Here is a 26886-nt window from a genome sequence, read left to right on the forward strand (position 1 = left end):
AGAGGAGAGGACAACTCTGGGACATCAGGTCTCTCCCTCCACCATGGGTTCCAGGGACTAAACTTCGGTCAGCAGGCTTGCTCAGCAAGGCACTTTCACCCTCTCGGCCATTTCACCCAGTCTCTCCCTTTTAATAAAATTCAGAACTTTTTGTCCTCGACTGCATCCTGTGCCTTCTCCTCTACTCTCAGGTCTAGGCTTAATTTTTTTTTAATTTAATTTTGTTTTGTTTGAGACAGGGTTTCACTATATGGCTCCGGCTGGCCTTGAAGTCCCAGCAATCCTCCTGCCTCAGTCTCCAAAACACTGGAATTGTAAGTGTGTGCCACCACCACATGGATTTAATCAGTGAACAATACAGGCAACCACGGAATTGTACATGTGCAAAGGGCGACTCTTACAGTGTGTGCAGTCTATCTCGGTTTAAAAAGAAAAGTCAGGAGCAGCCCCTCAGGTGGCTCGAGCAGAATGTAAGTCATCCGTGGTGCTTTCGTGAGAAGCCTGGATGCTTGTCCATTGCCTCATGGATTAGAGAAGTTACTGACCTTTCCTCTCAGGTCTTCCGGAACACACTTGCCCTTCTGGGACACAAGGAACAGCATTCCTTCCCAAAGATGACTCACCCTTACCCTGCAGTGAGTGCAGTGAGACGTCACATGGACGGTGGGAAGAATGGCCGCAACTGGTCCCAGAGCTGAGTCTAGGATGAGGAGGGCATCTTAGAAATCTTTGGGGTTGTTTTATTTGTTTGCTTGTTTTTCTTTCTTTCTTTCTTTCTTTCTTTCTTTCTTTCTTTCTTTCTTTCTTTCTTTCTTTCTTTCTTTCTTTCTTTCTTTCTTTCTTTTCTTCTCTCTCTCTCTCTCTCTCTTTCTCTTTCTTTCTTTCTCTCTCTCTCTTTCTTTCTCTCTCTTCTTTCTTTCTTTCTCTCTCTCTTCTTTCTTTCTTTCTCTCTCTGTCTCTTCCTTCTTTCTCTTCCTTCTTTCTTTCTTTCTTTCTTTCTTTCTTTCTTTCTTTCTTTCTTTTCTTTCTTTCTTTCTTTCTTTCTTTCTTCCTTCCTTCCTTCCTTCCTTCCTTCCTTCCTTCCTTCCTTCCTTCCTTCCTTCCTTCCTTTCTTTCTTTCTTTCTTTCTTTCTTTCTTTCTTTCTTTCTCTTTCTTTGACATGGTCTCATGTAGCCCAGGCTATCCTCAAACTCCTTGAGTAGTACAGGGATCCTTCCACCTCCACCTCCCAAGTGCTGTGATTAGAGTTGTGTACCATCATGCCTGGGACATGTGTGACAGGGTCTCACACTACAGCCCAAGCTGGCCTGGAACTTACATCAGTCTTATCTCGGCTGCGTGCTGGGATTACAGGCACGGCTTCCGTGGGGTTTTCCCAGAAGTTACTCAGGCGGTCTGGTTTTCCACATGTTCTGGTTTTGAGGCTGAAATTCTGGAGCTGGCCCGGGAAAGCAGGCAAAGAGATTATGGGTCCAAGCTGGAGCCGAGTCACGTCTGTCCTTTGACTAACACAGGCCTCGGTTGCCGGTGCAGACTAAGGTACTGTGCCTGGGAATGACTGGTCTCACCCTCATACCTGTTGGATTTTCCCTGCTCAGCTGAGGAAGTATTTGTCTCATGCTTGATGCCATTGGCCTTGGACTTGTACAGCTTCGCTCTTTGAGTAAACAAGGGCATGTAGGTGAGCCTGGGGTTGACTTGATCCTCAAATGGCACCTGTGAACCCGGAACATGGGGAGGGAACAGAGCAGTCAGCTGATAAAGGACTAAGTCCCGTCCTCTGCATATCACAGTCTGAGCCGTTTGTCAGTTAAGGAGTCACAAAGAATGTGATTTTGTTCTGCCTCAAGTAAGAATGGAATCTCTAGGGGCTGGAGAGATGGCTCAGTGGTTGAGAACACATACTGCTTTTGCAGAGGACATGAGCTGGGCTCCCAGCACCCAAGTTGAATAGCTCACATAACCATCTCTAACTCCAGTTCCAGGGGACCAGACGTCTCTGGCTTGAGGTCACCTGCATTCAAATGTACATACCCGCATCCAGACACAGACATATACACGTGCATGTAATAACAATAATAATAGTATAATAGACATAAAAATGGAATCCTTACTGCTTTGTAAGCAGGGTTGGGAACTATTCTTGTTCAAAATCTCTCTGAAGGCAGGGGAGACACTGGCTCAATGGGTAAAGTCACCCACTACGAGGTGGCTCAGTGGTTAAGAGCACTGGTGGCCAGCTCACAACCATCTGGAACTCCAGTTCCTGGGGATCTGATGCCCTCTTCTGGTCTCCACAGGCACCAGGTATGTTTATGGTGCACAGAGGTGAATGCAGGCAAAACACCCATACACAGAAAATAAAATAATAGTACAAAAGGGGGGTTGCTTTGTTTGGTTTGTTTTTCTAAGATAAACTGCTCTGCAGTTCCTACCAGGGGTTTTTCATGGCTTCCATAGCGCCCTTGGGGCTGAGCCCTCCAGTCTTGGAAGAAGTGCCTGCCGGTCAGGTCTGTTTGGAATTTGGCTTGGAAGATTCCAGGTGTGTTGGGGGGGCACTTACTCTTGACTCTTCTCGGCAGGAGCTTGAGAGGTGGCAGACAGGACATCTGGGAAAGAACGGCAGCTTTAACTGTCTTGTGCTTCGGCAGCAGGAAGTGCTCAGAGTCTGGGAGTGGTTGTGGAGTAGGGAAAGCCATATTTCTGGATTTCCCAAGATAATTAAAGTGGTGACAGGCTCTATTGTTCTCTTTTCCCTGAAGGAGGGATTGGGACCTTCTGACCTTTTTTTTCTAAACAGGGTATCATGTAGCTTGAGCAAGCCAATATATAGCCAAGGATGACCTTGAACTTCCGACCCTCTTCCTTCCACATTCCAAGCACTGAGACTATAGACATGAACCACTACCCCCAGTTTATAAGGTGCTGGAAATCAAACCTGGGGTTTCATGCGTGTTAAGGCAGCACTCGGCCAAGTAGGCCACACCCCTGCCCTAGTTACCTCTTGACAGGGACACTTGGGCACTTTACCCTGGATGCTGTGGCTTCATCAAACTTGGCAGCTCTCTTTGTCCCCGTAATGGCTGTCCCCTGCTTTGTCTGGCTCGGCTCCTGATGTGCGTGGGTCGTGGGCCAGCCAGGTGCCATTTCCCTCGCCATACGCTGTGTGGGTTGGCTGCATAGGGAACAAAAGATTCCATTGCTGGTGACCTCTCCCTCTGAGCCCACCCAGGTGACCTACGCAGAAGGGCCCTGTGGCATGGGCTTGCCTCCTTGCCTTTCATTGGTGGGTTTGCCTAAATGAAACAATGTATTTTCGGGTACTTTCAAATGAAAATTTCTGTATTGCTTCTCTGGAAAGGAAAATTTAAATTTATTTTATCGGTTTCTTTTTCATATCCCTCTGTTATCATGCTGTGTCTTAGCAGAGAAGATGAGACACCTGCCGCCACAGGATAGGACCGTAGGGAGGGCACTAAAAACCTCCTCACAGGCAGCTGGGGGCTGCAGCTTAGAGAATGGAGGCTCTGTGAAAAGAAGCTTGGACATGTATCTGCTGGCAGGGTATATAGCTTTCTGAGTCACTAGGTAGGCTGATGCGTGGGTCACTTTGGGAAGCATGTCACCTCTTCAGCCTACAGCGGTGGGCCATTTGTAAAGCACACAGTAGTGTCTCTGGGTTCAAGCTGGGCTTCCTAACTGGGTAGGGATGAGTGAGAGGGCTTTCTGGGGCCAGAGAGGGCAGGACGAAGATACTTTGTACTTTAGTGAGATTGATAAACCTGGGCCTTCCTATCTTGCAATGGGGACTTTATGTCTCCCATGAATGTGCAGGGGACAGGGATGACCCTGGATTTAGGACCCCCACTCCCGTACCAGTTTGCCCCTTGCTCAAATCTCAGGGGAAGTCAAAAGTCTAAGTTAAAGCTGAGCTAGAGGGAAGTCCCAAGATTCACGAAGAACGAGCCCTTTGCTCTGCGGTTTGACGACTGTCTCTCTGAGGTGACAGATGGCAGACTTCTAATATTACCAGACCCTTGGGTAATAGGCCCCTCCCTGCCCTTCTCGCACCCACACAGCCCTGCCTCCTGCTGACAGGCTTGCTCTCAGTTCTGGCTACTCACGTGATCCCTTGACTGCTCTTGTCTAGACCAGGTGAGAGAACTTGACTCCACACTGGGGCTTGGGTGTTGGTCTGGTCCTGGTTGATGTGCTCCACGTGGTTCAGATGTCCTCTTGGTGCTATTCTTCTGCCCTGAATGTGACCTGGAAGCGTTATGTATGGAACTGAGGATGGCCTCGAACTTCTGACTTCCTGGCTTCTACCTTGGGATTATGGGTGTGTCTCACCATGCCTGCTTTATGCAATAATGGAGCTCAAACCCAGGGCTTCATGCATGCTAGTCAGACACTCTGTGGACTAAGCTACAGCCCAGCCTCAATCCATCCCTTCGTTTTGAAAACCTGGCCTGCAGGGCTGCCATCAGGCCCAGCCGAAGGAGGAAGGATGGAAGGATGAAGGATGGAAGGCTGCGGTGAGGTAGGAAGCATGGCACCCTCCAGAGAGATCCCGGCTGACTTGTAGCCAGACAAAGCCTGAAGGGCTACTGAGAATCAAGCCTTGGCCCTTCACTGTCTTCCACCCCTGGGATCTGTCGGGGGGAGAGGGATGCTCCTGGATAGGACTAAACAAGGTGTCTGGGAACAGAGGGTTCAGATATTGCTTTATGTCCAATGTCGTTCTCCGCTCCCTCTTAACCCCCGCCCCCCATTGATTCTCACCTGAATGGGAGGACTCGTGCCCATGTACCACATTGCCCATCTTCCAGGGCTTGAACCATTCTCTGTGAGTCTTGCTGACCGGGACCCATGCAGGCTTGTAGAACTGGTTGTGTACACTTGAACTCTCTCTCTGCAATGGAGCCTCCTCAAGCAGCTGCAGGCGGTATTTAACATCTGTCGGGGCGATTTCCTCCTCTTCCAGCTCCTGGAGAGCAGCCCCAGGCTGCTGCTGCTGCTGCTGCTGCTGCTGCTGCTGCTGCTGCTGCTGCGTCTGCTGCTGCGTCTGCTGGGAAGTTCACTCGGTCAGAGGGGTCACTGCTGGGGTTACATAGGGGAAGAGTGTGTATGTGTGTGTGTGTGTGTGTGTGTGTGTTTGTGTATGTGTGTGTTTGTGTGTGTGTGTGTGTGTGTTTGTGTGTGTGTTTGCGTGTGTGTGTGTGTGTGTGTGTGTGTGTGTGTGTGTGTGTGTGTATGTGTGTTTTCGGTTTCCTGGAATAAACACTTGCCAGTGTCAACTGGAAAGTGACTTGTCTGAGCTACCATCTCATTACTTGCAAAATCAGCAAATCAGACCCCTTTCTGGGTTCCTGAGGAGATCTGAACTAAGGACTTAGCGTTGGGCTTGGCATACAGTTAAGTGTGTAACAGTCTCTTAAATGGGTGTGATTTTCCTAGACGGTGCTGCCATTGGTGGCCCGAGTTGGGGCTTGATTTGAGTACTTAACTTTACCTGAACACTGGGGGCACTGTCCTCAAGCCCCATGGGGACAGCCAGGGGCTGTCTCTGGATGGAATTGGAGGAGTCATCAAGCAGGTAGGCTCTTCTGTCCCCAGGAGAGAGAATGTCTAGAGTAGGGAAAAGAACTAAGGACCATCTTAGCTCTCCTACCCGTGGGCAGCTTTCTGCTGTTCCTCTCACCAAGGGGAGAGGAAGGCATGGGTGTTATGTCCAGACAGGTCCCAGCGTTAATTTCTTTGAGACTAGATCAGTGTGAGAGCTTGAGGGGAAGGGTTGGAGTGGAATGGGGGTGGCTCTCAGCATTTAGGGGTCCATGGCAAAGGCAGTCTTCCTCCTTTCCTCCCTCCCTCCCATCCTTCCTCCTTCGCTTTTTCATTTTCTTTTGAGAGAGTCTTATGTAGCTCAGGTTAGCCGAGAATTACCTACATAGCTAAAGATAGCCTTGAATTTCTGATCTTCCTGCTTCCACCTCCCAAGTGATGGGATTACAGGCACGCACCACCACACCCCATTTATTCAGCCAATGTAACCCAGAGCTTGGTGCACCCTAGGAAATCGCCCTGAAAACTGAGCTGTATACACCCCAAACTGCAAAAGCAGTTGTTCTCAAACATTTCAGGATTGTTTTGTTCTTCCTTCTGGCTTTGAATGTTGTGGCTGTTGGGAATGGGTGACTTACAGTAAAGATGGCTGACAGAGGACCCCCGGAGAGTCAAGGGGGACTCCCTTTCAATAGGCCCGAGGTAGGCCCCGTGGTGTCCATGTCTCCTAAGGGGTAGAGAAAGAAGAATGTCGAGAAACAGAATAACTAGGGAGAGCCACCGCAGGCGTTTTGCTCCCGGCTTTCATCCAAGTTGCAAGCCTACCCTCCAGGACCTTGAAGAGGCCTTTCTAGCTCCATGGGGACAGAAAGGAAAGATGGGTCTGTGGGCTGATTTTTGTGGTCAGGTATCAGACCAAGTGGAAGGCCATGTGTCTAAGGTTCAAGGGAGACTGGGAAAGGACAGACGGCTTTTAGCTGGTAAAGAAGGGGGCATTTTCGACTGGTGGGTGTCAAGTGGAGTAGGCAGACAACAGGGTGAGTGTGAGAGAATCCAGCAGACCAAGCCGGATGCTCTAGGCTTTTATGTCCAGGATGTGGGCAGCTGCAGTTGTAGTAGGGGCTTGGGAATGAGGGGTCGATGGGGCCTGGACAAAAACCTGTGTCCTTCTCTGCCAGCATTAAAGGGAGGGGAGCATACAGTGAGAGGAAAGGAACTTTGGGAATGAAGAAGGGTTGAAGAGGTGGATGTCAGGTAGAGATGGCCAGAGGACAGCCACCCATGGTCACAGAGCATACAAGATGGCTGTCCTCTGTTCTCCAGCTCCTGAGTGACACATAGGCATTGGCTCTGAGGTTAGTATCTTAGGTTGTCATGGACCTCCTCTACATGTGAAGACCACTGTACTGGCCTAGGGAGAGGAGCAGGAGGCAGCTGCGTCCCCAGCAATAGCCCGTTACCATCAGCATTTAGGGGAATGGGAGACTGTGGAAATAATCGGACCTTAAGATTGCTGAGTCTTCTCTCTGTTACCAACCTCAAGTCCAACTGTGAGTCTCTGTTGTTCTGTGCATGTGAATATCCAGTGAACTACGTATGCGTGCGTGCGTGCGTGCGTGTGTGTGTGTGTGTGTGTGTGTGTGTGTGTGTGAAGTGAAGTATGCATGCATATGTGTGTATGTGACTGTCCTGCAGTGTGCATGGGTGGGTGTGAGCATGTGTGTATATATTGTGAAATATGCATGCATGTGTGTGATTGTCCAGTGTGTGTGTGTGTGTGTGTGTGTGTGTGTGTGTGTGAGAGAGAGAGAGAGAGAGAGAGAGGGTGTACAGCAGCATACTTAAGCTCTGACCCCTCAATGCCTTTCTTGTCCTTAGTTCCGATCCAGCCCAGCCTGCACACCCACCAGGTGTCCTGGGACAGAAGGTTGAGCTGCATTCGGCCAGCTGTGCAGGTTTGCCCGTGGCTGGCTCCTTTTCAGAACCTGCAATCACAAAATAGGAACCGTGGGGCTGGAAGACGACAGCAGACCCCTGTTCGTTCGTCCTTTCCCACCTATGAAATCTACAGCATTTCTTCTTTTCTAGCTCCCAGTGTCCCCAGCTGATGCACGGGGTCACAGTGTTAATAGCAGACACAGAGTCGCAGACACAGAGTTGGAGAGGGCCTCCAGCCGGGAGTCCTCACACCGACCCCAGTGCCTGTTCCTGTGTAGTGCCACCTCCCCCTCCTCCCACATCGGAACACTTCCCACTCTGTCATCCCTCTTGGGACACATGTGTGTTTCATTCTGGAGCAACACTAGCCATTTTCAATGGTCTTTCCCCGTGGCTTCACCATTTGTCTGAATTATCCGTTCCCAAGGCTTGTAAAAATGGACTAACTTTTTTAGCAGCACTTTCCAGCCGAGCTAATGCTTTTGTGACTCCATTGTGAGCCAGCAAGGCTGCCAGCTCAGGGGGCCTTGGTCAGAGTATGTTCTGTGTAACCTCCAACCGTGCCAGAGTTTAATCAATGCTTTTAAAACTTAAATTTTATTTATCATTATCGTGCATGTGTGTATGATGTGGAACATGCATGCCAAGGCACATGTGTGGAGGCCAGAGGGCAGCTTTGTTGAGTTGGTTTTCTCCTTCCACCATTATGTGGGCTCCAGGGGTCAAACCTGATCGTCAGTCCTTTGCAGCAAATGCTATCTGCCTGGTGATATCGCCTGCCCCTAATTTGTTTTTTGGTTTTGTATATATATATATATTTTTCAGAGAACAGGATCTCTCTGTGTAGCCCCAACTGTCTTGGGACTTGCTTTGGAGACCAGGCTCACCTGGAACACAGAGATCTGCCTCCCCAGTGCTGGGATTAAGGGCATTTGCCACTATGGCCTGCCTCTCCTGCTCCTAATTTGATCAGTGTTTTTAAAACAAAATTTTATGGTGTGTGTGAGAGTGTGTGTAAGCATATGCATGGTCAGAGGATAACTTCTGGGAATCAGTTCTCTCCCTCCACCATGTGGGTCCAGGGCATGGAACTCAAGTTCTCAGGCTTGGCCACAGGGGCCTTCACCTGGCCTTGAACTTGCCGTATAGCCAAGGATGACCTTGAACCCCTGATCCTCTTGCTTCTACCCCACGTGCTAAGATTACAGGCAGGAGCCACCGTGCAGGCCAGCACTTAGCTTCTGAGTCACAGTGTGGGAAGTGTCCTTGTGAATTAAAGAGAAAGTGTGACTCAGACACTGTTCAAGCAGCTACCTGGTGGGTAGTGGGGGTACCCTGTCAACCAGTTCTACTTAAGAAATTTTCGATGTTCCTGGCACAGGATCTGCTTTCTGACCGAGTCTCCTCCGAGCTTCATGGGACTTTTTAATCCCATTTGGAGATGGTGAGGTCCTTGGGCTCATAACCAGCTGGGTGGGAACTCCGGGGGCGGGGGCAGGGGCGGGGCCGGGGGCGGGGTGAGGAGACCAGAGTGCATTCAGAGCTTTGCTCTCCCGCTCCTTAGATCTAGTTAGCTAGGCTAACCGATGGTCCTGTGTGCCGTGGGTCAGATAACTGTCGTGTTAGCACGTGGAACTTTCCAATCAGATATTTATGGGGTGCCTTTGCCAGGCCCAGAGGAAGGGGGTGTTGGCTTTTTGTGAGAGCAGAGAGGAAGATGCATGCCAGCTGACACTGACAGGGATGGCCGAGGTCAGGACTGTCCTGTGGACAACAGATTCCCGATGGAGCCCTTAGGTACTGCACACATCCAGTGTCCGCAGCCTTCTCTCTAGAGCCTTCCAGGCCTCCTGACTTCCCATCTCCTCCTGACACTCCCTGGACTGCACACTGTGGCTGAGCATCACTTCCAGGCCTGTACTTCCCCTATCCCTCCTCCCTCTCCTTCCTTGGCCTTTGGTGTCCTGCTCAAATGTCATTTCCTTCCTAGAGAGTCTCCTGGTCCCTCGCTGCTGTCACAGCGGCAGCAGGGCCTCACTCTCATGATGAGCTGTACTCCCGACTCTAGTAAAGGTCTCTGTAGTACAGTGGACTTCGTGTTTTCCTCTGCCTGCTGGATTTAGGAGTTTATTAAAGACAGAGGCCACAATCCCCAGCAGCCAGCACAAAACCCGGCCTATTCAAGACATTTAATAAATATTTGTTGAATTCAACTGGAGGCTAGGGTAAGATTTCTTTGTAAGGAAGAACTGGGCAAGAAAGAGCAGGCTGGCAACCTGGGTGTGGTGGCCTATGCTTGTAATCTCTGCAGTTTGGGAGGCTGAGGCAGGAGGATCATTAGGAGTTTGAGGCCAGCAGGGGCTAACATTGTGAATTTGAGATCAACCTTCAATACAAGCAAGACTCTTTCTCAGAACCAACCAACCAACCAACCAACCAACCAACCAACCAACCAACCAACCAACCAACAAGTGGGAAGTTGCAGGCTTAGTGGCTGTTTCATGAATGAATGCAGATGTGGCTGACTGCCTTTGAAAAAGGCATTAAATCTTCTGGGGATTTGGAGATCTTGATTATCTATTTTCTTAATGATCCCATCCTGCCTGGGGAAAATAAGACTCCATCTTTTCCCCAGCCTAGGGAGTCTTGGGGGGATAGTGACTGGGTGGTCTGGGACTGGGGCGCTAGGACAGCCACCCAGGCTAGAGTTATATGCTTGTGTAGGCAGGGGGTGCCTTCGGGGACTTCCCTTTGTCGGGTCACTGGGGGAAGGGACTCAGAAGAAGGTGGCAGTGCAGGAAACCTGTCTGGTAGAGTTCTACGAAGTAGGAGTGTGGCCGCTGTTCCTCAATACTGCAATTCCTGATGACAGAATATGCGGACACTCCCCCAAATCACACCAGTCTATATAGACTTCTGTGCTCAGAGTCCCTGACCAAGGCAAGGGAGGGAAAAAGGGTTCCCAGGCACTGAGGCAAGACAGAGGGCTCCAGGAATCCTGCTGCCTCGGAGCTGGCAGGCCTGGCCCTCCGTTCTTCCACCTTCTCCCTCCTGGGGCTGGAAGGCATGGGGCTTGAGATGTCTTCTTTAGTGACTTTGTAGTTTAGCCTAAGGACTCATCTGAGGGAAAGTGGACCAAGAACCAAATAAAAGGAGAGACTCTGCAGGAGGCCGGGAGCCAGATGCCGGCTCAGGCAGTCCCTTCAACGGGCTGACGCAGGCTGCGCCATGTTGCCATCTGCTGGACACATGTATCAATAGCATGTCACACCCTTGGGTGCTTCCTGCCCTCTGGCTGCATCAGTCTCATTCTTTCTACTTTCTCTCTTTCTGCTCTTCTTCAAGTCTTCCTCCCTCCTACACGACATCTGCTTTCCCACTTCTCCAAGGTGGGGCTGTCAAGAAGCCTTAGTCCTGGCCCGGGACGAGGACTCTGAGCTATTTATATCTCTTGTGTTGCTGATAGAGAGAGAGAGAGAGAGATGCTCTACCTCTGGTGTCAGAGATCTTAATGCTCAGCCTATCTCTCTGGGTTCTTGAAGGCTTTCTGGGGCCCAGAACTTAGCTGTGATTGAAGGCTACTGAGCCATGTGTGAACCCAGGTACTTCTAAGAGTGAATGCATAGCATTGCTAATTACTCAGAGCCCACAGGTGTCAGCCGGAGCATCTCAAACATGATGGGATGGAGGGCTCCTGGCCTCTTCATCTAGGCAAGGTGTGGAAGGCAAAGGTGGCCAGCAGAGGCTGCTGCAGCACTAGCTACGGGCCTTGCCACTTTTTTATTTTTATTTTTTTTGGTTTTTCGAGACAGGGTTTCTCTGTGTAGTCTTGGTGCCTGTCCTGCATCTTGCTCTGTAGACCAGGCTGGCCTCGAACTCACAGAGATCCGCCTGCCTCTGCCTCCTGAGTACTGGGATTAAAGGCGTGTGCCACCACTGCCCGGCTAAGGGCCTTGCTACTTCTAAAAGTTCCTTTCTCATTCCAGGGTGTGAGGACACAGAAACAGGGCTCTGCTGGTTAGAGTTGACTAGACACAAACCTGGGCTTCCCTTAGTGCTGATGTACCCAGAGCGGTGTCTTGGCTTACCTATGCTTCTCCTACTCTGTCTGGGGCTAAGAGTCTGAGTGCTTCACCTGGATTCCCCGGGGGACACAGTTCACAGCCCCTGGCCTGGCTTCTCACAGCTCCCCTGTCAATGCTGGATTGGGCTGTGTCTTTCCCAAACCCTGACAGTTCTTATCGCTATCCCTTTGGGTAGCTACTAGGCATGTGGGCTTCTAGATTGACCAGCTCTGAGCCCAGTGCCTTCCTGGTGATTTAGCAGGGACTAGTAGGAAGGCAAGTGTACTTAGGGACCTCCTGAGCCAAAGGGGAGCCAAAGAAGGCTGCCTCCTCTGCCTGACCTGACCTACTGACTGCAGGTGGGGATGTCAGAGCCACTTGGAGAAGAAGGGTGTCAGCAAATCGCCAGTCCTCTTTCTTTTCGCCTACCCCCCTTCTGTCAAGACTCTCTTTACTTCTTCCCCTTCTGGGGGACACTCCCTCCCTAGGTCCCCATGTGCAGAGTTGAAAGACCTTGTTCAGCGTCGGGGGCGGGGAGCTTGGTGGCTGAGTTGGAGTGTGGTGTCCAGCTCTTTGGCTGGGATGGGATGGCCTGACTTCGGATTCTTTGCCCAGTGTCTCGGGGAGTCCCTTTCCATCCTGACTCACCTGGATGGCCAGGCCAGTGTTGGGTTTTGCAGATCTCAAGCACACCATAGTAAAAAGGGAGATGTTCTAAACAGGCCGAGGGGAGAGCTGCCCTGCTCAAGTAGAGAATTCTGGAGCAGCAATGGGTATCCTGGGTAGCCATAGGGATCACCATGGCAACAGGAGAGGCAATCCAGCAGTTCCAAAGGGAGGCAGTGATGGAGCAGGCCCTCCTCCAGGCTGAGGCTGAATTCCTGGTGTGGTTAGAAGAAGGATCACAAAGAGATCTGTAAACCCACAGCTATCTCTAACTTGGGGACATGTGGCCTGCCTGCTGCCCCCTGTCACTGGAAATCCCTCACTCCCTGTTACTCATCCATGAGGCACCCAACTTGGGCAGAGGACCTGTTGGTGTGTGGAAAAGTAGGGGGAGAAGAACCGGGGTCAGTCACAGAGAATTGTCTTGCACATTGAAAGACATGAAATGAATGGGTTTTAGGCCGCTCCAGCCCGCTTCTCTACCTGCAGGACTCAGAGCCATCAAAGTTAACCCAGACTAACCAGGGATCAATGGCTGGCCTCTAATGTCCCCTCACAAAAAGCAGCCTATTTGGAAGAAAGAAAATAAATGAAAGCACTTTTCTTGATCTCTGGTGCTGCTGAGACCATGTGGCCCTCCTCCCTCCCTGCCACCCCACTCCTTACTCATTACCTCCGCTCAATTAGCCACGGCTGGGTTAACCCCTTCAGTGCCAGGTTTGGGGAAGGGTGATTACTTATTGCCTTCTCCACAGGCCCTGCTCCCAGCGCGGTTCTCAGGAGCGCAGAACGGGCCAAGTCCAGTGCCTGCCAACCTCCTCCATACCCTCCCTCCCTCCGGCTGCCAAATCTGACTTTGATTAGCGTGTGGAGGGGAAGAAAGCAGGAAAATAGAATATTAAAATCTTAATTCAATTTAAAACACTGTCATTCACAGGCATGCCAAACAGTGAGATGACTAATTATTATGCAAATGAGGCAGATAGAAAAGTGATTAATAATTGCACAAATTAAAAATTATTGTAAACATCCTGTGACGAGCGATAAGTCCGATGGAGAGGCGAGGGCGGTGGGCCGGGGAGGCCATGGAGGAGCCGGCTCCTGCATCCGTTTTTCCTCATTAGGGGGATTTAATTAGCACCCAGTGATGGGGCGTGGGCTGCCAGGGTTGGGGAGTATGTGGCCAGCACCCCAGCTGTCTGCTGGATCCTCATTTCCTCTCCAGTTCCTCCTCACTGCCCTGGGGTCCTCACCGGAGCCGGTTGATCAGGAAGAGGAAGAAAGACTGGCCACCATGAAGGGCAGACATGGTGCAAAGCGAAGCCTGCTGCCCTCCTCTAGTCTTGACGGCCTACCTCTTGTCTTTCACACCCTCTGTCTGAGTCAGGAGTGAGAGTTAAGAGGCTCCTCTACTCAGGAATGGTGGGGATATCCTAGCCCAGCTAGCATGCATTTCCTGTGACAGGACTCAGGGCATCTCCAAGCGCACGTGTGTGTGTGTGCGTGCGTGTGTGTGTGTGTGTGTGTGTGTGTGCGTGTGTGTGTGTGTGTGTGTGTGTGTGTGTGTGCGTGCGTGTGTGTGTGTGCATATATATGCACGTGTGTGGAGGCTGGAGGACAATCTTGGTGTCCACTTCCTTTGAGACTGCATGTTTCATTGGCCTGGAACTTACCAATTAAGCTAGACAGACTGGCTAGCCAGGTCCAAGGATCCTCCTTTCTCTGTCTCTCTTCCAGTGGGATTACATGAACGCATCACCATGCTTAGTGTTTTAGGATTCTGGGGATTGAACTCAGGTCCTTGTGTTTACTGGACAAGCTCTTTGCTGGTCGAGCCATCCCACCAGTCCAGTTGACTTATTCTTATTAAAAACATATGCCTACCAGCCACAGCTTCCTCCTGCCACAGGGTCTGGTTCCCTGACCTCTGGTAGATGTGGGTGTGACTGTGTGAATGGCTGCTGATAACAAACCCCTCTCTCTGCTCTTCCCTAGAGATCCTGGGCCTTAGGGAAATGGCCCTTGGTGTCCAGAGAAGCCACAGGGGAAATTATGGAGCCCAAGGCTAGACCTGGAGCAGTGGGGCCGTAAGCTGTTTAATCGCAGTTGCTAGCCTTCCAGTTTTCCTTCCCTAGGCGCTAGTACTGGCCACTGCTTACGCCTGCCCCCTGCTGGCTGGACTCATCCCGGGGGGGGGGGGGGGGGTTCTCATTCTGTTCTTGGCTTCCGTCTTGCATCTTCCTGGGCTCTTCTGAGGCAACTGAGGGTGATGGGATGCGGTGTATATAGTCTCTGTGACCTTGGCTGAGTTGTCTCACCTCTTTGGCTCTGTTCCTTTTTACAAGATTTGGGCTGGGGAGACAAGCCAGTGGTTTGCCTAGCCGGTGCAAAGCCCTTGGTTTGACCTGAAGCACCACCTGTAAATAAATTAAAAAAAAAAAATGGGGAAGATTCTACAATGTCATGGTTTTTTTTTTTATCCCTTCTCTTTCCTCATTTTCATCCATCTATTTGCTAAACAGACCTCATTTCTCTGTACTAAGTGCTAGGGGTGCAAGATGTAGATGGTGTCCAGAAGCTTGAAAGCACCGGGAAAGAGATGGAGGAGCCGCACATGCTGAGGGCCAGGGGCGAGAGAATGAAAGAAGTCTGGAGGTGGTCAAGGGGCCGGAGAAGGCTACATGGGGGAGCAACGGGGTTGACGCTGTATCCTGGGAGATTCTGGTCCTTTGTCGAGGGACCTGAGCAGAAAAGAAAGGACTTAATGTTGGAGGAAGGAATGGTCAGAATTGTTTTAGAAAGCTCACATCAGCCTCACTGTGAAGACGGGTGGAGTTGGAGGTGGGGTCCCCACACAGAGGCTGTCATAGCCATCTGCAAGAAAGACACAAGCTGTGACCATCAAAGGCGAGAGGACAGGAAAGAAGGCAGGATCTGGCATCTCAGTGATGTGTATGTGAGGGTGTCGGGTGACACTGGACTTCCGCCCAGGAGGTGGCATTCAGGGGAAAGGAGAGATGACACCTGGTATATTCTCCTCGGGAGTGGTAGGTGCTGGATTACCATGGCAGCGAAGGGTAAGGTCTCATTTTCACACCCTCTCTATGTTCTCTTCAGCCAGGGAGGGGCCAAGGGAGGTGAAGGGGGAAGAGATGTAAACCCTGACCACGGTGTCTCTCTGGTGGCAGTGAACTTGGGATAAAAATTCATAAGTTAACATATGTTAGCTATGCTTAATTGTGGAATAACACTACAGCGAAGATAAAAATCCATAACATAGGTGGTGTGAGGCCTAGGATTTGTGTCTCTCCCCTTTACATACTTTCAAAGACTAAATAAATCTCTCCCACTGTTGCTGAACCCCTCTCTGTACTGTCTGTGGGACTGTGGGCAGCTCGGTCCCTGGGTTTAGTTTGGTCTCAAATATCGCCCTAGACACCTCTCTCTCTCTCTCTCTCTCTCTCTCTGTCTCTCTCTCTCTGTCTCTCTCTCTCTCTCTCTCTCTCTCTCTCTCTCTCTCTCTCTCTCTGTGTGTGTGTGTGTGTGTGTGTGTGTGTGTGTGTGTGTGTGTGTGTGTTTGGGTGTGTGCATGGGGAGAAAGGCTAAGAGAGAAAACCTGATTGGAGCAGGGCCTTGTGAGTAGACAGGAGTCCTGTTCCCTCCGTCCCCCAGGGATAGGAGGTGGGAAGGGAGGCCAAAAATATCTGTGTACCTGTTGCTCTTTTTCAATTACAATGTTACCTCAGGTAATCAACTGGTAATAACCATGTTAACGGAGGGTGGGTCTTCTCCGGCCATCCCAGGAAAACTGGAACACAGGATCTAGAAGGTTTGGAGGAGGGCTCTTAGGTGCTGGTGTTCTGGCAGAGCTCTGTCTGTCATGTGCCTGAAGGGGAGAAACTTCCTGAGCTTGGGATGTGAGGGCATGTGAAGGGCACTCTGATGGGCCACAGAAGTCTAGAGGCACCTGGGTCCTTGCCCCAGCCAGTGGGGTCTCAACGGGGGCGACCCACCTGCGGGAGAGAATGAAAGGGACAGGAGACATGAAGGAAGACAGCAAGACAGGGTTCTGATCAAGCTGCAAATTTTATTCTCCTCAGCAAGGCTTATATAGCATGGGAGGGGGAGGGGGCAGGAAGGAGGGAAGGGGTGCAGGACGTGCAGGATGTGCAGCTGAGGGGGGAACGTGTAGCTGAAGGGGGACATGCAGGTCGTGAAGCTGCAGGATGTTGTGCTAGGTGATAAGGTCACTAGTCAGGGCCCATTGTTCTGTTGCTGTGCTACCTGACCGCGGGATGTTCTTTATCTTTGGGGGCATCTGGTTTAGGGCCTGTGGCTTGTTCCCTGGCCTAGCTAGTACTTTTCCATGGTTCATGTTTGGTCCCTGACAGGTCCTTTTAGCTGCTTCAGCTTTGGGGACAACGGAGAGCTCCATGCTACCCAGCCTAGCGTGTTTCCTGCTGGGACACACCTTTGTTGGTTCCCTGATAACTTCAACTCTACCGAGGGTCTCTTTCTCTGCTGTAGGATGTGACATAGATTCAGAGAGGGGATCAACTTCTGAATGGTTGAAATATTAAGAGTCAAGGGTCTGGAACAGGTGTTTTCAACTTAAAAGATTTATTCATTTACTCATCTAGCAAACTTTTGAAGCGTAGCCCGGGACTTAATGATACAGAGACATGGAAGATATGGTCTCTGCCTTCAAGGAGTGAGTTGCTTACGGTCAGAGTCAATCAATTGAAACAACAATCATAGCATATATTATGCAGAGCACGGGGAAGAAAATAGCCAGCCTTGTAGGGGATGGAGATGTAGGGAGGGCAGGAGCTGAGGAAGGTTCTCCAGAGCAGGGTGGCATCTAAACTGGGCACTGACGGATGTAGAGGAGTCTGAAGGCAGGTGAGACAGGGCAAGAAGGTCATCGTAGCAGAAGGGCGTACCAGAGATGTGAGAGGCTACTCAGGATGGGAAACAGAAGTACCTCGGTGTGGATGCAACCCAGGGTGAATGTGGGATGCAGAGGCTGCTCCGCAAGGGGAGTGGAGGCAGGTCAGGAAGGTTTGATAGGATTTCTTCCGAGAGTGGATGTCCCTTGTTTATATACACTTTGCCCATGGCAAAGGGGCATGTACGTGCTAGTGAGTTTTTTTGTCTGATTTCTTCCCAACTTGACACAAGCCAGGGTCATCCTGGAAGAGGGAACCTCAATAGAGAAAATGCCTCCACCAGATTGCCCATGTGCAGGTCTGTTTTCCTGATTAGTGACTGATGCGAGAGGGCCCAGCCCACTGCGGGTGGTGTCACCCCAGGCAGGTTTCTTGGGGGTATGTGCACAAGAAAGCAAACAGAGCAAGGCACAGGGAGCCAGCCAGGAAGAGTGTTTGTTCTTCCATGGCTTTTGCTTCAGTTCCTGCCTCCAGGTACCCGCATTGAGTTCCTGTCCCAACTTCCCTGACGGATGCACTGTGAAGTAGACGTTCAAGTCAAAAACCTCTTCTCCGCTAAGTTGGTTTTGGTCAGTGATTATCACAGCAACAGGAAAGAACTGGGATGGGCTTGGAGAGAGGCACACCCCATGGCTGGTACCCAAGGAGGATGGGCTTGGGGAGAGGAACACTCCATGACTGGTACCCAAGGAGGATGGGCTTGGGGAGAGGCACACCCCATGGCTGGTACCCAAGGAGGCTCCTAGAAGGCTTAGCAAGGAGCTGCCCAACCTTGTGCTTCCCTCCGTCCGTGTTATAGAAAAACTCAACCTATGTTGAGGGAGGGGCATGGGAGCTGGAGAATTAGCTGTCCTGGTTTGGGTTTGGCTTCCCTAGTGTTGTCCTTTGTCCCACAGCGCTTAGAGACCATTCTGGAATCACGGCTTCTGCTCTCCCAGCTGTGGAGAGGACTGACTCTCCCTGGGGAAGCCAACTACTCAGATAGACGGGGGAACTCTCCACTCCAGGGGGCGCTCTCGCTCTGCTGTCTGGGACGCCCCTCCCTTCCCACACCGAAGCCACTGAGTGAGGCCCGAGCAGAGGTAGCTTGAGCAATCCAACTGACAATCGAGGGCCCATCATCCCTGGTGAGAAGATCTCCAGGAAAACCCATTCTAAGATATGAGGACCAAAGCCACCCCGGGCAACCTCTCCTAGCAAGCCTTGTCCCCCGCAGCCGTGGTGGGTGCTCCTCTGGCTTCAAAGTTAGACTTGAACAGTACTACATCCTATTCTCTGAACTGCTTCAATTTTTTTTTTCCCTTCAAGACAAACAGCCGCAAAGCTCCGTCTCCTAATGAAACTGTTCGATGTTAATTAATTATACAGCTGCCTCATTTGCATGCACAGGCTGTAGCTTCCGGGCTTCCCTCCCCCATCCTCTGCCAGGAGTAGGCTTGCACCCTTGGGGAAAAGCTGGAGACTCGGTACCATAGGTATGTACGTGCCTGCTGGTGGGCAGTTCTCCCTGTCATTTGGCACATCTGGAGCAGGATGTGGAGCCTGACTGGAGGGAGCTGGTGAAGTCACAAGGGGAGGCATGTGTTGCAAGCCTTGAGCCAACCCTAGAAGCTAAGGCCTTTGAGTTTGATCTCATTCCTTTCCTTGGCTGACCGATTGTTCAATGACAGATAGGTGTTGATCTGGGTGGGCCTCAGTGGTCTCTCCTTGTATAATGGGAAGAACCCCAGTATTTCAGAGGACTCAGCCTGGTCTATCTTCTTCTCTGTGTGGGTACACAGAAGGTGTAAAGGGGGCCAGGTTGAATGAATCAAAAGGACTCTTTGGGACCCTTTAAGATGCTAACAGGATTCTGTGGGAGTCCACTTTTCCCAGGTCCCTGGTTCTGCCTGCTGGGACTACAGGCCCACTGACCTCTCACTGGTCATAGCCTTGACAATATCTACTGTGTGTAGTGTCCAGTGGTCATCAAGGATACCTGGCAAGCCCTCCTGACCACAAGCCTCTGGCTCTGTATAGGAAGAGATGGGCAGGAAAGTGGGCGGGTCCTAGCATCATCCTCAGCCCTTGGTGGAATGAGGTGAGGGTCAGGGGAAAGGAAACTAAAGTCTGCGGTGTTGAGGTGACTTTGGTGGTAAAGGTCATGTGATCCAGGGTGGAAGGTGGGGGTGGGGGCTCCAGGCAGCTAGTTGTAAGCTTTTTTTTTCCGGTTGGGGGTGGGGGACAAGAATGCCTCTAGCAATGTACTGTTTTCTATCAAATGTGCCCAAGTTCTTGAAATCCCAAAACTGTGTTGAAGTCCCACTTAGGACTTTTGGATTGGAGGTAGGACTCCATCCTGCCCTGGGTATAGCAACCAGAAGCTTTAGAAAGGCCAGAAGGAAAGAAGGGACTCCAGGTATAGGGAGCCAAATGCTTGTCCAGGGTCCACGAGGCAACGACTAACTTGCCCGAGGAGACCTTAAGCCAAGAGCTGAGGACTGAGCCTAGGTCCCAGGGTGAGCAGGCTGCTGCTTAATGAAGGCCAGTAGAAGGTACTTGACTTGGTGTGAGGCAGAGTTTAGGGACAGAACCAGGAGTTCAAGAGGAACTCTGGGCCCTTGGGAAGGTGGGAGAGGTGAGGGGTAAGGCAGGGATGCCACGTGAGGTCTCTGCCACATGGGACTGTGCAAGAACCTGCCTGGTTGATGTCCCTGTTGAAGCTGAGGCCTCAGGTTCCAGAAGAGAGAGGAACGCCGGGAGTCTGGGGCTTCACTCACCATCTCACTTAACCCAGAGGGATGGGTGGTATGGGTGCCATCGGTGCATGCTGATAGGAGCCTGAGATTGAAGAGGTGGGGGCCAGGCTTCTGGGAATGCAGAGAAGGGAAGCTAGCATTGCCTCCTGATGGGCAAGCCAGCGAGAGTGGGGAGGCAGGTGCCAGCTAAAGGGGGGTGCTGAGACTGCTAACGTGTCTGTCCGGGTGGTTCCAAGCCTGTGCCATCACCCCATGGCTATCCAGAGCTACTGTGGGGCTCCTGCTGGGAGGCCACTGCCCTCTAGAAAGGGCTGCCACACCTCAAGTTCATGATCACGGGTTCTGGAGACTCCATATTTTTGATGAGAGCTAAATTGGAAGGAACTTGGCTTCTGAGCTACTGGCCAAGAAGCCCATGAGGAGAGCTGATTTGGGTATAAAGGTGCATGCTGGAGAGGTGGGTGGGTAAACTAAGACTTAGTCCTGACCTGCCTCTAGATATCTGGTTAGTTTGGGGTAAGTCGTGTTTTCTCTCTGTCTCAGTTTCTTATTTTCTCTTTTTATTTCTTCTCTCTCTCCCTCCCTTCTCACCTCTCTCACCCCTTCCTCCTTCCCTCCCTTCCTTCTTTCTTTACATTTTAAATTTTTACTTTGAGACAGAGGCTCTGGAGCCCAGGCTGGCCTCAAATCCACATTAATCCTCTTGCCTCGGCCACCCAAGTGTTGGGATGGCAGATGTCAGGCCTCATGCCTGGCTTACCTCAGTTTCTTGTTCTGTAAAATGGGATAACACATCACCTGCCGGTTGACCCGTTATTCATCTGTCCTCCCACCCACCCACCCTGTGACTGTTTGTTGAATGCCATCTCTGTGCTGGGGCCTGTGTGAAGTGACAAGGAAGCACGGTGGTGACAGGGTTTTTACGGTGACCAAGGAAGAGTTTTTACATGATGGCAAGGGTGTGATGGCTATCTGAGGACTAAACTGATGGCGCCCCATGGGAAAGGCAAAAAGCCCCTTCTGGCTAGAAATTTCTGTTATCACGGATGCTCAGCCCAAATGGGAGCTAGAGAGTCCAACACCTCCACCCCCCCCCCCCCCCCGCCCTACTGTCTACCTCAGCCTCCCCCCCACCCCCCGCCCTGCCTGCAGCACAGCTGTGCTTTCTCTGCAGGAGGGAAAGGAAGCCTCAGAGTCTGGGTTTGATGGAGGGGTGGGGCTGGGGGGGGAGCTGGATTGATTGCTGCTAATTAGCGGCATTGAACCTTAGCCCAAGTTAAGGAGGTATGTGGAGGAGGGGAACAGTATGTGGGTGCTCTTGTTAAGGGCATCTTAGGCCCAAGGGTGTCCAGCTGTCCCCTGTCCTGGGCCATCCTCCGCCTGTGTCCAGATCACATCAGAGTAGAGGAGGAGGCAGAGCTATGGTAGAGGAGGAGGCAGATGGCTAAGATGGAGGCCCTGCCCGCTGTGTAGTTCCTGTCCTTAGTGCTCTCATCTCCGGACTTCTGTTTGGGCCAGGCCATGCAGGAGACCCTCTGCCTTCATCTCTCTTCATCTTCATCAGTCCTTTCAGGCTTGGGCAGCCACCTCCTCCACCATTTGGCTCCATGCCTGTCTGGATTAGCCCCCTCTCTAAATTCCCACAGCACTGTCAGACAACCCGTAGGTTCAGGGATTAAAGGCATGTGCCACCACCGCCTGATTGACTAATTCTCTTTTGTATCACACCTGTTGGTCTCTCGGGCATCCTTAGTTAAATCCTTTCTGCATACACTGCATTTCAGATAGAGCCTGACACTTAGTGGGTGCTCTGTATTTATTAAAAGACAGGTTGGAGAGATGGTTCAGTGGTTAAGAGTGCTTGCTGTTTTCCAGAGGACCTGAGTTTCATTCCTTGCACCCACATCTAGCAACCATCCACATCTAGCTCCCACATTGGGTGGTTCACAAACACTTATAATTCCAGGAGATCTTATACCCTCTTCTGGTTCTAGTGAGCACCTGCATGCATGTAAGCATACACATATACATATATGCACCAATAAAAAGACATATACCTACATTAAAAAAAAAATAAGTCATACCAAAAAAAAATCCCAAGCCAAACAGCCAATGAGAAGTAGACTGACTTCAACCTCAGGTCTGCTTCATCCATTCTGCTGGATGACGTAGTTAATTATTTGGGGGAATTTTTGTGGACAACAGGTTCAAGCAACTAAATAATAGAGAATGATAGAAATAATTGACCCCCCCTCCTCCAAAAAAAAGGGGTCAGGATTTAGGATTTAACCCTAGCTGTTTAGGGTCCTGTAGGTTCCTGCTCAGAACAGTGTTGTTTCTTACAGTATCTGTCATGCTACCCCCATGTAGAACCAGGGACACTTGGTCTCATGCATGTTGAAAAAGGAAAAAAGGGCTGATGAGGTGGCTAGGCAGGTAGAGACATTTCCAAGCAGACCTGACAACCCGAGTTTGATCCCGGATCCCACAAGGGGGCAGAAGAGAATTAACTGGAGAATTGTCCTTTGAACTCCACATGTGCTCTCCACAGGCATGCATGAGCAACCTCCCCCTCCCTACACACAAGCAAGTACACATAGTAAAAGTAAATAAATAAGAATCTGTGGCAATTTATATCTATATTTAAAAAAAAAAAAACAACCTAAGAGCCAAACTAGTATTCCTAAGGGAAGAGTGCTCATTGGGTCCCCACTCATTGATTGGATGACCCATGACTAGGCTGACTCTGGGAAGGGGGAGGGGACAACAGGAGGTCATTTTGCCCAAAGGCCCCTATTCTAGAAATGTGTGTGAGTTATAGCGATTCCCATAAGGCTTTAGAATCCCCAAATAAAAAAAATGTCACTGAAGAGAAATTGCTGACCGCTAACTTCACCCTCAATGTCATGGCACAAGAACCTTCTGGATTAGTGATTGGTTTTCAGTGCAGGAGAGTCTGGAGCAGGTTGGAGAACTTGCTTGTGTGTGGATCTTGTAGAGAGACCTACTCTGAGGTTCTGCCCACTAGGGAGGTTGCTGAGGGCTTGCCACCACACCTCATGGCCTGAGTTAGTGTAATGGAGCTTCCTAGTGTGGGAATTCTGGGAGGTGGATGTGTAGCTGGAGTTTTCTCCAGTCCTGCCTGGTCCACAGTCAGGACAAATCTCTCTCACCGCCAGTCCCACAGCCGCTCAGATCCAACCAAGTAAATACATAGAGATTTATATTATTTACAAACTGTATGGCCGTGGCAGGCTTCTTGCTAACTGTTCTTATATCTTAAATTAACCCATTTCTATTAGTCTATAAGTTGCCACGTAGCTTGTGGCTTACCGGTATCTTAACATGTTTCTCATCATGGTGTCTGGCAACGTCTCTCTGCCTCTGCCTTCCACTTCCCAGAATTCTCTTCTCTCCTTGTCCCGCCTATAATTCCTGCCTGGCTACTGGCCAATCAGTGTTTTACTTATTAACCAATCAGAGCAACACATTTAACATACAGAACATCCCACAGCATGGATGTTTATAGACAAAATGATCTCTTCTTTTCTCTTTGTGTGTACATGCACACGTGTGTTTGTGCATGTGTGTGCATGTGTAGCTGCAGGTCTGTACCTCATTGCTTCCTCATTCTCCACCTCATTTTCTGAGACAGGATCTCTCTCTGAACTTGGAGCTCACCAATTAGGCGAGGCTGGCTAGCACACCCCAGGGACCCTCCTGTCTCTGTCTCTCCAACTGTTGGGTTTACAGGTGTGTTGCTGTACTTGGCTTTTTTTCTTTTTAAAACAGGGTTTCTCTATGTAGTCTTAGCTGTCCTGGAACTTGCTCTGTAGACCAGGCTGGCCTTGAACTCACAGAGATCCTCCCACCTCTGTTTCCTGAGTGCTGGGATTAAAGTCCTGGATCTGGAACTCATGATCCTCCTGCCTCCGCCACTTTCAGCAAATCCTACCGGTGTACATTGGAGCTGGAAAGATGGCTCAGGAGTTAAGGGCACTGACTTTCCCAAATGACCTAGGTTCAAATCCCAGCACCCCCATGGGAACTAACAACTGTCTGTAACTCCAAGATCTGACATTCTCACACAGACTTACCTGTAGGCAAAACACCAGTACACATAAAATAAAAATGAAAGAAAAAAAAAAAAAAAAGGCCTGGATCACTGTGCCTGATTGTACCTGGCTGTTGTGTCCAGGGGAGCTGGGATTGAACCCAGGTCCTATGCTTGTGCAGCAAGCCCTTTACCAGCTGAGCCCTCTCCCCATCCAGGTAAAATGATCTGTAATGCTTTCTGGTGGCTTTGAATCCCATCCCATCCTTTGAGGCACACGGAGGGCTGACAATCTTAGTATCATTTTATTTACTTATCTTGTTGGCATGGCCTTGCTACGGTTTCCAGGCTGGCTTCACATGTGTGGTCCACCTAGGTGAGCCTCCTGAGTGCTGGGATTACAGGTTTATTCCACCATCCCTGACTCTGCCCAGACTCCTTTAGCCCTCTTTTGTAGCTGGTCACTTTGCTCTCTCTAAGGTGCTGACTGTCCCTGTCTAGTGGGCAGAGCGACATAGTTATTTGGCTACAGGAGTGACACCATAATCCAGGCTCGCTGACCTGTGTCCCCACCCACAGTGACGGGCTTTAGAGTGCTCATGGCCCAAAGGACACAGCTGGGACGTCACCTGCTGGAGGGGAACAAAGTCTTGCCCCAGTGGGCTTAAGCAGGGGCAATGCTAGCCCTGAGTAGTTTTCAGGGCTCATTTCTCCCAAGTGCTCACCCAAGGAGGGGAGGAGGGCCAAATGTGATAGAAGGCAGTAAGAGCCACACAGAGGGCCCAGCCTGCCACCTGCCCTTCTGGTTTTATTTCTGTTCCTCCCAGTCAGAGGACCCAGCATGTCTCAGCTTTGCATGAACCCATCTTTTGTTCATGAAAAGAAGTGAGGAAATACGAGTACGTTTACACACACACACACACACACACACACACACACACACACACACACGAGAGAGAGAGAGAGAGAGAGAGAGAGAGAGAAAGAGAGAGAGAGAGAGAGAATTTTAGAATTGAGAACATCATCAGCGATGGAGTGCATTTATCTTTGCCTCCAAAGCCTGACAGCAACATGAGCTCAATCTCTGGGCCCCACATAGTGGAAGGAGAGAACTGGCTCTTACAAGTTGTCCTCTGACCTCCACATGTGTACTACGGTGGCTCACACACACACACATAAGTAAATAATGTGTAATTTTTTTTTTTTAATTAACGAAAAAACACAAACACTTAACTCAACCAATCTTTTTGCTGGAGGAAACTTTTTTCAGGGCTAGTGTCTGATTGCAACCTCCGGCACAGGAGCCGTAGATTTATGTATGCTTTCCTGGCAGGCTGGACTGGAGGGGAAGGACTCAAGGGTACGTGATGATGCTCTGGGCTCTAGTGGCCAACTGGGTTTAATGTTTTGTTCCATGAGGTTGTCCCGTCCTAGTGACTGCTGTGTAGGGCTCATGTTTGAGACAGATCTAAGGTCCCCAGGCCCTTTTTCCTCTCAGTCCTCCCAGAAGGGACAGGGTGCCTGGGAGAGCGCCCCCTGGACCCTGGGTGTGTAGGCGTGTGAGCAGAGAGTCAGCAGCAGGTTCAGAGGCCCGGCCTGGTGTGAGCCACAGGGGCCTTATCTTGCCATTAATGGTTTTCTAAATTGGTGGCAGTGGAGCAAAAAACCCAATTTGCGCCTGGAGCACGCATGATTACTATTGTAATAACCTCAGCTAATAAGAATACGGTGCGGGGCTAGGCTGGGAGAGAAAACACATTTCTCATTAGCTCTTGATTAATTACTCTACATAATTCTTAGTTGTGGTGGCCAAGGGGGTGGGTGTTGCCATCTCTTTGCCCCTCTTTAACCCCAGCATCTAAGGGTTGTGGGGCTTCCATGGGAGCTGGTAGCCACCAGGAGGGCAATCCCTATTCCTCTCCACTCTCCTTTCTTTCCTCACCCCACCTGTCTTCTCTCACTGCCCCTCCCCAGCACTCCATTGCCTTGCCTTGTTTCTCTCTTTCAATCCCCCCTTCGCTCTCTTCCCCTCTCCCACCCTCCTTTGTTTGAGGTCTCCTGTACCTCAGGCTGGTTTTGAACTCACTATAGCCAAGGATGTAGCCAAGGATGGCCCTGAACTCCTGATCCTCCTCCCTCCATCTCTTTAAGTGCTGGGATCACAGGTGTGCTTCACCGGGGCTGGTTTTATTTGGTGCAAGCACTCTACTGACCGAGCTACACCTGGGGTTTGTCATCACCACGCTATCCTCCTTCTCAGCCTTTCCCTTATCCTGACAGGAATCTGAGTGGGCATGGGGGGGGGGGGGGCGGAAGGGTCATTTGGATGTTAACTCTGCCAAAGGGGCCTGTGGGAGCCAACAGAAATTGTCTCCAGTGCTCCTGGCGCCATCCTCTCGTGGTCACCCCGCTGTTCCACCACAGCCCTTCCCTGCTACTTCTGACATTTCACAGGCCATTGTTTGAGGCCTAATTGCCTGCCAGTGCGAGCCGCTCGCACCTCCCTCCAGCCATCTGGCCCGTGGCTCCTGCTGTTCGCAGCCACAGCTAGGCAGAGAACAAACAGCGAGCCCCGGGCGGCGCTGCAGCTCTTTGTGCGCGCGCGCCAGTCTGCAGTCGTGTATCGTCTGGTCCGGGGACATCAGGCCCCTTACTAAGATGGGTCGGGTGGGCCGGGGGTACCCACAGAGCCCGCGTGGCGACGAGGCTGGAACGGGCTCGGCAGATGGAAGCCCGGGGATGCAGGAAAACCGGGAAGGCCAGGACTCTGCACAGTCGCCTCCCTGTCCCTCTCCATCGGGTCCCCGCAGCCCTCGCCGCTCCCATCCTCTGACTCCCTCCTCGTCCTCCTACCCCTCCGGGAAAGGGGAACTCTCGCTAGAGAGCCATGTAAAAATAGATATATTTCTGGGTA

General features: G+C 50.9%; 1 protein-coding gene and 1 long non-coding RNA gene across 2 annotated transcripts in view; one reads left to right on the top strand and one right to left on the bottom strand.

Moving 5' to 3' along the window:
• Positions 1 to 1383: 1383 nt before the first annotated feature.
• Positions 1384 to 7502, bottom strand: LOC128102706 (uncharacterized). The gene is given in 10 exon segments (XM_052726719.1): positions 1384 to 1439; positions 1578 to 1647; positions 1649 to 1717; positions 2437 to 2610; positions 3032 to 3176; positions 4126 to 4267; positions 4784 to 5027; positions 5520 to 5629; positions 6202 to 6290; positions 7471 to 7502. Coding segments are annotated over 10 exon segments (1131 nt in total).
• A 10773-nt stretch (positions 7503 to 18275) lies between these two features.
• Positions 18276 to 26886, top strand: part of LOC128123148 (uncharacterized) — a 215041-nt gene continuing 206430 nt past the window's right edge. The window contains exon 1 of the long non-coding RNA XR_008222583.1: positions 18276 to 18655. This is a non-coding gene — a long non-coding RNA (uncharacterized LOC128123148). The remainder of the gene's footprint in view (positions 18656 to 26886) is intronic.

Source organism: Peromyscus californicus, unplaced genomic scaffold, assembly GCF_007827085.1.
Source record: "Peromyscus californicus insignis strain IS unplaced genomic scaffold, ASM782708v3 Scaffold_11__1_contigs__length_118956290, whole genome shotgun sequence".
In the NCBI taxonomy this organism is placed as follows: Eukaryota; Metazoa; Chordata; class Mammalia; order Rodentia; family Cricetidae; genus Peromyscus; species Peromyscus californicus.